The 10,161-nt window shown below is 39.0% G+C and overlaps 1 protein-coding gene across 1 annotated transcript; it reads left to right on the top strand.

Moving 5' to 3' along the window:
* Positions 1–4,223: 4,223 nt before the first annotated feature.
* LOC100127527 (ZCN18 protein) lies at positions 4,224–9,859 on the top strand. Its single transcript, NM_001367429.1, has 5 exons — positions 4,224–4,483; positions 5,395–5,456; positions 6,402–6,442; positions 8,809–9,025; positions 9,639–9,859. The coding sequence occupies exons 1-5, from the start codon at positions 4,286–4,288 to the stop codon at positions 9,655–9,657; spliced, it is 537 nt and encodes a 178-aa protein (NP_001354358.1). The 5' UTR covers positions 4,224–4,285; the 3' UTR covers positions 9,658–9,859.
* The last annotated feature ends 302 nt before the right edge of the window (positions 9,860–10,161 follow it).

The following is a 10,161-nucleotide window of genomic DNA, read 5'->3' as shown; positions in this document are numbered from 1 at the left end:
TGGCGCTCCACAAACTCTATGACGACGGCGGCCCCCAGCTCTCTTACGGAAGCAGGGCGACGTCAGCAGGGACTCGACCGCTCCAACAGCTGTCCCTCCGCCAGGCTCCGTCGTACCTCCGACAGCCACGACATCACGCCAGCAAGGTGCCAAGACCTCTCCGGCTGCCACATTGGCATGTACCTAGGGCGCTAGCTCTCTCTCCGCTAGACACGTAGCACTCCGCTACACCCCCCATTGTACACCTGGATCCTCTCCTTACGACTATAAAAGGGAGGACCAGGGCCTTCTTAGAGAAGGTTGGCCGCGCGGGACCGAGGACGGGACAGGCGCTCTCTTGGGGCCGCTCGCTTCCCTCACCCGCGTGGACGCTTGTAACCCCCCTACTGCAAGCGCACCTGACCTGGGCGCGGGACGAACACGAAGGCCGCGGGACTTCCACCTCTCTCACGCTCGACTCTGGCCACCTCGCCTCTCCCCCCTTCGCGCTCGCCCACGCGCTCGACCCATCTGGGCTGGGGCACGCAGCACACTCACTCGTCGGCTTAGGGACCCCCCTGTCTCGAAACGCCGACAATATTACACTCTTTTTTTTTTGTATGCGTTTTGCCTTATTGAGGTTTTCTCATCCAAAGTTTTTAATGAGGTAATATCAACTAAGCTATATGCTTCATCATTAACAGCTATATGCATATTGTCATGCAGAGGCTGGAATAATCAAGTTATTCCCTTTCTATAAAAATTAACTTTTCCCCACAAGGGTTTTTATGCATGATGATTACAAGCATATTTTTCTTTTGGAGTTCAATATGAGTTTTACTCATGATCCAAAATCTTTGTGTACTCCTTATTTTTCCCACAGGGTTTTTGAGGAGATAATATATTAAAAAACAACTTGCAGATGATCAAATAGACTTGGATTGATCAAGGGGGAGTGTTACAATATGTGTATTCAATCTCCTCCATTAGGTGCAACAGTTTCTCCCCAAGGGACGCACCATTGGGGAGGCACTAGTTTGCTTGTATATATAAGCACTGTATTCTCTGCAATAAAGACACAACTATCATTATGTCTCTCTCTACTTGTTTGCCACTGAGTATACTTTTAACAGCAGCAAGAGTGATCGACGACGACAACCCTATTTAAAATAAAAGAAGTGTGAAGTGCGAATACTCTAGTACAAAATTTATTTACACAACATGCTTATGCATAAACCAACAGTGATATACAGGGGTGAAGCCAACCTTCAGATTCACTCGTGTTAGAGATTACATAATACTCACTACCAGATTTCCGCTCTTTACCAAGTGCTCAGCGTTTTGCCGAGTATTTTTATTGGACACTCGACAAAGTCTCGGTAACGACACCATTTACCGAGAATAGTACAATCAACATCGACAGACACTCGACAAAGAGTGATCTTTTTGTCGAGTGCTAGTTCGTTGGGTACTCAGAAAAAGGGAGCCTTTGCCAAATGACACCTAATACGCTCGGCGAAAGACTAGGTAAAAGGGTCAACGGAAAGTTTAAGCATCATAACATAATAATAATGTATATTATGGCTGTACAAATATTGCATGATTTTTTAAATTCTAAAAATAATAAACAAATATTAAATAATTAAGTTAGAGTGTACAGAGGAGATATATAGATTTTTTTTTAAAAATAGTAAAATATATTAGAAAGCATAGATTAGGGAAGGTGTATAGAGAGAATAGTTGGAGAGAGCGTAAATGCCGAATCCACCCGGTCGAAATAGCCCCGCATGGAAATTGAGTAATATTACATCTATAGCCTTATTCTACTTTGGCATCACATCAACGTATGGATTGATTATTCTGTGTCGAATCGACATTTTGTAAGACGCTAGCTATTGCTGCTTGGCGTTTCCTTTGACCTCGTTCTTGTTACCTTTAGCCTGTAGACAGTATCGATGGAGTGCAAGCGAGCTCTCGTCCTTTTCCGCACACGTTGTCCAAACTCATCTTACTGTACCGCAGACGTTCACCTCGTCTTCATTCACTTCCCTGTAAGAAAAATTCACAGAATTCCACCAACCTAAACAAACCCTTAAACGAAGGACGTGTAACCAATCTGGATCAACCAGTCGAGTGATACCACCACCACATTACATAAAACATTGCAATGATCTTACCACTAGAACCATCATGCATTGTAAATTTGAAGAATTGACATGACGAATTGGTGATGCCAACCATCCAATTCAATGCCAGAATTCAATCATGTAAGCTTGTGACAAATAAATTTGCAGACAGCAAGAAAGCATAGGGTCCCAGGACTCCAGGATTAGCTATTGGCAGCTGAAACACGAATCAAAAGAGTGTGCTATAAGCTTCACATAGCATCTTTTCGATGCAGATTTTCAGAACGATAAGATTGCCCACCGGTAGAATAAATTCAGATCTTACCTCAAAATTATGTACTGACTTTAGCAGCATTTCCAGCTGGCTGGTGAACATTATAGAAGGAGCAGAGAAGGAGGACCAACGTCTGGCATGGCAAGAGTTCATCCACAGAAGCTGGATCTGGGTGTAGGCTGTTTGCAGTGCGGGAGAAATTCCCTGGCGCCTTTTGCCCCCTCGGGATGTCAGAACTTTCAAAGTTCAAAGGTGATCTTCTACCTTTCTGCTTGCAAACGTCCTGGTGGAGATGCCCATCTGATCTGCAGGACAGTACCTATACTGCCTTTATTCCAAGAGATCGTTAGACGTTGAGTATATTCCCTTCAAAAGGGTTTTGTGTTCTCACTGCAAACTTGCATGCCTTCAAGCAACTTTCCCAGAGGACACGTCCAAAGTAGTAGTTATCTAATAGTCAAAAACTAGTTTGCAGTCTGTCTCTGTGCGGTTGTTATGATCGCTGGAACGAAATGAGAACCCTGATGCATAAGCATGTATTGATTTTCATACATTTGTTGCTTACACTCCAGTATATAGTCTTATATGCTATTCAGAAAAAAAGGTGAAAGAAGCCTGAGAAAGCACGGTGTACTTGACGACAAAGCGGAATATAAGGCAGAGGATGGCTTTTAGAGTATAAAGTAGAGCAGAACGTACATAATGTAGTAGGCAGTGCACCTCACCTTTTATTCCCTGCTGAAAGAAGAAAACAAATCTGCATGAATTGTTTATGGCAGTTGCACATATTGAGGCTTCTGTGGAGGTCCGAGGCAGAATGTGGTGTTCCGCCTGAAACAACTTCAATGCAATCTCCATGGTATGATGAGTCTATTCTCAGAAGTTCTGAATGCCCATTCACACCATCGAAAGTGTAATTTCTTCTTGCATAGACATTTTAAATGTCGTGAGGAATCTGGAATAAGTCCATCTGATGATATTAAGACACTGATGTGTCGATTCAGGCCAGGAGATGCTTCTTTGGTCCCAGTTTGGTCCGAATAATCCTCTACATGCATACATTTGTATTGTGCGGACGAGGGGCAAAGTACCAACATGTGAATATATGACAATGGCACAATGGTAAATGGAAACACACACTAGACCATGAAAATAGACATTTAAAACTGAAAATGAACAGAGAAGTCATGTATGTAATGTATGGGGACATTGTAGACAAGAGCATGAACTAAGGCCTTATGAAACAAGTCCACAGAACAGTTTTCAAGCAAGGGTCAAGAGGGAAGTGCTTGATACTTCAATTGCCGTCAAGGAAAAGAAAATGAAGAGAAGAAAGAAGATTGCTAATGACCTGGCTCTACCTCCCCAGGTTTCGTACTGCTGCATTGTGATGTTGATCCAAAGAATCTTTCTACATCTATGTGCTCACCACTCAAGAGAAGTATCGTTGAACATCAAATGGCACATCGTGAACCTTTGGCCAAGCCCAGGCAAGGCGCCATGCAGGGGAGGCTAACTCTTGAAGCTTTAAACATACCTCCTGTCTTTGGAGAATATATGCATGAAAAACTGACCATAGATATCATTCACAAAGATCGTGCAGGTTCAACTACAACTAGGCCATCTGGAGGTTGATAGGTACTCTACATGTCCATGCAACAAAGAAGCAAATATAAGGAAAAATAATGATATATTAAAAGTAAGATTCTATCTTCTTATAGTGCTCAATGGAATGTTGTGAACATAAAGTGGATGCTTCACAACTAATATAAATTTACAAAGAACTGCTCTGTTCTCCCCACACACAAAATCATTTGATAGCTCTTCCAGCACATTATAGTTTCCACCTAGTTGTGGATCAACGAAGCTCTCTTCTATAGCCATCAACTCAATTGTATACTGAACTATGTCACGAGGCAGGGATCCTTTGGCATTGAGCCAGGTAATTGGTGATGTGTTGGATCCTTTCATAAAGTCAGCAACGATGAGGATTAATTATGGTGACAAGGAGATCACAAATGGCACTGGACTACGAGCATCTGCTGTGCTCAATGCACCACATGTTGAGATTGAAGGCCACGACCAAACAAATCTCTACACACTTGTAAGTGACCATAATAGATTGTAGGATCCTGATATGTAGAGCGCATGTGTTTATGCATTGCATTGGGTAAGGTGAAACATGACTTTGATTGCAAGAAAAGGTTCAACTAAAAAGATCACTCTCATGTGAGAAGAGGTAAGCATAGTATAACCAGAAGAGTTCTTAGAGTGACCTGTGCACTCCAAACACTAATTTATTATATATTTTCTCTTTCTGAAAAATTACAACATATACATGTTGTTCTACTTAGAATAAGCGATAAAACTGCACAAATGTTGGTTTACAAAAGTACTAATAACTTTCGATGATATAACTATTATGAATTATTGATTAGGTTGAATAGAATGTTGCTCTGAGAACAAAAACAGAATATCTCGCTGGATGGTATTTGTTGGTTGTACAAAGGACACCACACAGAATCCTTTTGTTGATGACCAAGTTCATGTACCCTACATACATATTTTAGAATATGCTTCTGCGCACTATCTTGCTTCTCTGGTAAGGATATTGTACAGGATAAGGACTTACAAGTTACAAGTACATTAGTTGCATGGTAGCTCTCATGTTGCTGCCTCTGCCTGTGAACACCCTCCAAATCCATGGTAAAAAAAAGAAAACTACAAAAGTCACAGACAAATTATTCCCACACCTGTACCATTATCTGGCTCACAGACACATTGTACACGTACAACATATTCTGCACATGCACAACATGGTTGTGAGTGCTTAACAACATGTGTTTTATTGCAACTTATGGCTGATTTTGGTGAAAAAAAATCACACCTTCCAGTAAGGTCACCAAAAGCACTCTCTTTTTTAACCCCCCTCTTATTTGCTCTCTAGAATTAAGTCTCGGCTCCTTTACAACACATGAAATAAAAATGCTAAAGTTCAAACTTACCTCTTCTAAGGTTATGGTGGATCCTGATGCACCAAGTCCAAGCAAACCAGAGTACAGGGAATATCTGCATTGGTGAGCTTATTGTATTTGTTATTCAAGTAAATTTTGAGTTGAATATTTCCTAAACTCTGGATAGCGCCACCTTTCTAAAAGAAACAAATGAATGCTACTTGGCACATTGTTTTTATGTTTGTAGTTCAAGGACCCCTTACCTAGATAACCTGCAGGATTGGATGCAGCCCTCTCAAAAAAGGAGGGGGGTGTTTCTTTTCCATCCATCAACATCTGAAGAACTCTTGTTATGTATGCTATTGGGTAAGAAACCAAAGTTTCTGTGATAGAGTAACTTTTGTTTTCAATCACCGTAATTCGCTTAACCTAAGTCTCATTGTGCAGACTGTTTTTTATTGTCAACATTAGTTTCCAGTTGAATTGATATCTATAGCATACAAATAAAATGAGTAATATTGTAGATATTTTTACAGCATAATAGTTTCTAAATTTGTCAAGAAGATATTTTACAAACTCTGTATGGACAAGGTGGTCTGCTATATCAAAATCTGTCAATTAATTACTTCATGGATAAATTAAAGAGAACAGCCATGGACCCAAATTCTATCTAGACTACTTTAATATTGTAATTCTCAGTTAAAAATAAGGTAAACTGTTATATCATTTAATCAGATAAGGCATTAGTTACAAGATTGACATGAAAGATATTGCATATGCATGCATGCAATTACAGTTTTACACTTATTTCGATAGTCCAAAACTATGGGGATAAAGGCTTACACTAGACTTGTGACTTGTGAATGTGCAAATCAGCTATTGTTAATAGAAAACACCAGTTAAACTCTTACATCTACATGAACATCAATATTCCAAATTCATGTATGTTTTACAATTAAAACTATTTACTTAATTATCTAGATTGCATAAGTAATTTTGATACCATACCAATCAAAGATCTAAAGGCATGCCCTTGCTTCTTTTCATCTTGTTTATTTTCTTTTACAGGTTGGTAACAGATATACCAGAGGCAAGAGACATATGTTCTGGTGGGTAAAACCTTACCTGACCTCTTCTTATGAATTAGCATTTAAGGCACAGATCTTTAAACTTTTTTTAGGACTACTTCCAAACAACTCCAGATCTTTGAACATTATTGTTTCACATAAAACGCAAACAACTCCAGATTCATGTTGCGTCTTAATTAAATATACATAATATATATCATCTTCCACTAAATTTAAACATTTCACCAGCACCTTGCTCTTGGAAATGTGACAATGTCACAATGAACATGTGGCCAGTTAAATGTATGTCAAATGACAAAACATCTGATGATAGTAAAGGATTTAAGTAACTATGGAAGAATCACTATTGCAAATGTAACATCTAGATTGTAGAATTTGCCAAAACAATTGATGTGAAAGAGGTAAAATGCTTTGACGAAGTAACTGCTTTGGTGAGCAAATGGTGATGTGAATTTTGTTTCAAAGATGCTATGTAACACATCATTTATATTAAAACCTTTACACATTTATCTTATGTTGCGTGCATGCTATTATGCCTGGCATCCATGCTTATTACTGATGACATCAATATTTGAAGAAAGATGCATGGACTTATAGTAAGTTCAAGAATTTTTGTAGTGAACTAAATTTGTCTAAATTATTCACATACTAGTTGCAAGTGGTGTCATGTAAAATACCAGAAGCCGACATCTACATCAAATACTTTCTGGCCAAGTGCATGCTAGGTGAATTTAATAGGTTAAAGAAAAAATCAGACACTTTCATCTCATAAGTCATTGTGGTTTGGTTCAATCTCCTTAATTGCCATAGTGGCTACCGCTTGTTTCTTTTGAATGAAAATTCATAATCCTCCTACCTTTTGGATTCATCGTCATTCAGCAATTGAAAAGATTAGGATAGATGATTTTATTGAAGACTAAACTTACTAAGAACCATTTTAATACTGCATACCTAAGAGTCAAATGTGAAGGCAGGGTAGACCTGGTGCAATGGTGAGAGTTGTCTCAATGTGTCACCAGGCCGTGGGTTCGAAGCAGCCTCTCCGCATTTGTGGAGAAGGGTTGCCTCGGTTTATCCCTTCCTCAGACCCCAGCCCCACTCACGTGGGAGTTTCCAGCACCGAGAGGGGGACCCCACTCTAATATGTGACGACACCTATTTTGATGCAGGTTAAGGATCTCAAGTTGAGGATCTGACATCATGGTATTTTCTGTGGGATCCACTTGATCACTTTAGTCAGTGTGGTGAGACTTCTACAGGAAATAAAGTAGATGGCTATTGTTACCTAATTCATTGCATGACAATATACAATGCTCAACTAATGGTATCTTCTGTGTGCGCCCACAAAAATAAAGGTTGCAGCTATATATTAAATCTTTGAGATGTCCTTCAGAATGTCACGCATTAGAACTTCCATTCTAGACAAAAATGAAATTGAGCTTAGTGTTTAAATTAAATACGATACTATAAGGTGTCAAAAATGTTTCATGACCTAGATGTCTCCTTCAGGAAGCTTTCAACCAGATCTCAAAAATACTATATATTAGCATGATGATATCAAACATATTAATGGTTATCAATTGTTGCATACATAAAAAAATAGATCAACCTAGAAGAATGTAGGTGGCATTTTATTAAAAAGAAAATAGGCATCAAAATTTGCCTCCATGAGGACTTCAACCTAGGTGGTCTGGTCATACATCCACACTCTTGGCTTGACCAACTGAGCTAGCTCAACTCCCTTGTTATCAATTATACAACTACAGAACTACTTCTGTGACAAATTTTAAATTGCACCAGGGATTTCTTCAAAATCAGGAAGCATTACTGTAGACTCATAAACATATCTTTAGCAATGCATGTTTCATGCACAATCTAGCAGCCCAATCAGCTTAGGCTGGCAGATAGAAAAACTTCTGACTGTAAGAAAAAAGTTAAGAACATTTTAAACAAATGAAATAAAACTAGCACATCATAATCATAATAGACCTCATGTTTTTTGTGAATTTATGATTTATACTCTCAATAATGGGGATATTACACATGTACATTATATATGGTAAGCTTTGATATTTAATTTACTTTTGATTGTAGAAGCTATAAGGGTCTACATTTAATATGCTATAGGTAGCAATAACTTCATCATCAGAACCTATCGTGTGTGTATTTCTTTTCTTTTTGGGTGGGTGGATGTGTTGATTTTCTTTGTGTGTGTGTGTTGGGGGGGGGGGGGGTGGCATGGTGCCAACTGAACACAATGTTGAGGACAGCAGGTAGTGAAAAAACAGTTACAATTACAAAAGTCATTAGCACAAAATGGTTAATGCTAGGATTAACCTAAAAAATTATAGCAAAGCATTCTAATAAGGAATACATGCTTTTTTCAGGCAATGAAATAGTTCCCTATGAAAGCCCAAGGCCACCAGCTGGAATTCATCGAATTGTTTTTGTGCTGTTCAAACAGCAAGCAAGACAAACAGTTTATGCACCAGGATGGCGGCAAAATTTCAACATCAGAGACTTCTCGGCAATTTACAATCTTGGAGCACCAGTTGCTGCATTATACTTCAACTGCCAAAAGGAAAGTGGTGTTGGTGGCAGAAGGTAGGACAGAAACTTTATGTTTTAGAATAATACATTAATACAACAGTAGATGTTATATAGACACTAAATCATACAAATCCAAAAGGGTCCTCTCTCTAGATAGATAACAATGGTTGGTTCATTAGGCATTAGTATCTCATCTAACACAAGCACAAAGTCAACAAAGAATGAAGCATCAAAATTTAGGAATACTCTAAATCTAAAATAAATACATTTCCTTGATGATATTATATAGTGAACAAAAGTTTAACGCCTCAATTTCTTTGGTTTCGAACAAATTCCTTTTAGGATAGGAGTGTTCTTTCCTAAGGTCTTAAAGGCCATAAGCAAACTATGTATTTTGAGTGGTGCCTCTAGCATTATTACAAAAAAAGATCTCTTTCTAAGTCAATGGGTGATGAAATGCTTCGTCACCTCTTCATACAATGTCTATTTCAATAAATTAGTGATACAAGCCTATGCAAGAAAGAGGCACACATAAATTCACTATCACAACGACCCCTCACCTGTTCGTGTTCTGGTTACAATGACACAAGAAATCAGGCATCTTATTCTAGGAGAACAGTTCCATTAAACACCATTTCTTAACAATATTGTATGGTTGGTTTAACAGGTTTCTGGGATCAAGCTGAAGAAAAGATTCAGAGAAACATCTACATGGAGGCAGTACCATTCACAATTCAGAAATTAGTCCACCTAAAATAGTTGAAAACATATGAGATGTTAGTTGACAGTTAGGTTCTAGAGTAATTGACTCATATCATATGGAACAAACTAGCATTTGAAGGTCATCTTCCTATGTTACCCACCTCAATAAAGATTACTGAGTTTCATTATGAGAATAAGTGCTCATTTACAACAAATCGTTGGTGTTTAAGTTCAAGTATCACAAAATCTTAATAAAGTATAAAATCTGCTTGGTGGATTCTCCAAATAGAAAGGAGACCATACCACATGGACGTGGCCATTCTGCGTCTTCAGATAACGCGCCATCTACAACTAGCAGATTGGCCGGCCCACGCCCATCCCTCCAAGTTACCTGCTAAGGGCCTCACACACCCAGCAGCCAGCGTCCATTCCAACTAGGATACATCAGGCAACGCGCCTATGAAACTCAACCGGCGAGATGCGAATCG

Source organism: Zea mays, chromosome 2, assembly GCF_902167145.1.
Source record: "Zea mays cultivar B73 chromosome 2, Zm-B73-REFERENCE-NAM-5.0, whole genome shotgun sequence".
Lineage (NCBI taxonomy): Eukaryota > Viridiplantae > Streptophyta > Magnoliopsida > Poales > Poaceae > Zea > Zea mays.
Note: the sequence above shows the minus strand (reverse complement) of the source record. Positions and strands in the feature narration are given on the sequence as shown.

Bases quoted from the DNA above. Each gene is read 5' to 3' on its own strand.
- LOC100127527 (NM_001367429.1), top strand. From the start codon at position 4,286: ATGTCACGAGGCAGGGATCCTTTGGCATTGAGCCAGGTAATTGGTGAT. The intron at 4,484-5,394 runs GTAAGTGACCAT...ACCTCTTCTAAG, and splicing joins AAACAAATCTCTACACACTT to GTTATGGTGGATCCTGATGC. The intron at 5,457-6,401 runs GTGAGCTTATTG...TTTCTTTTACAG, and splicing joins TACAGGGAATATCTGCATTG to GTTGGTAACAGATATACCAG.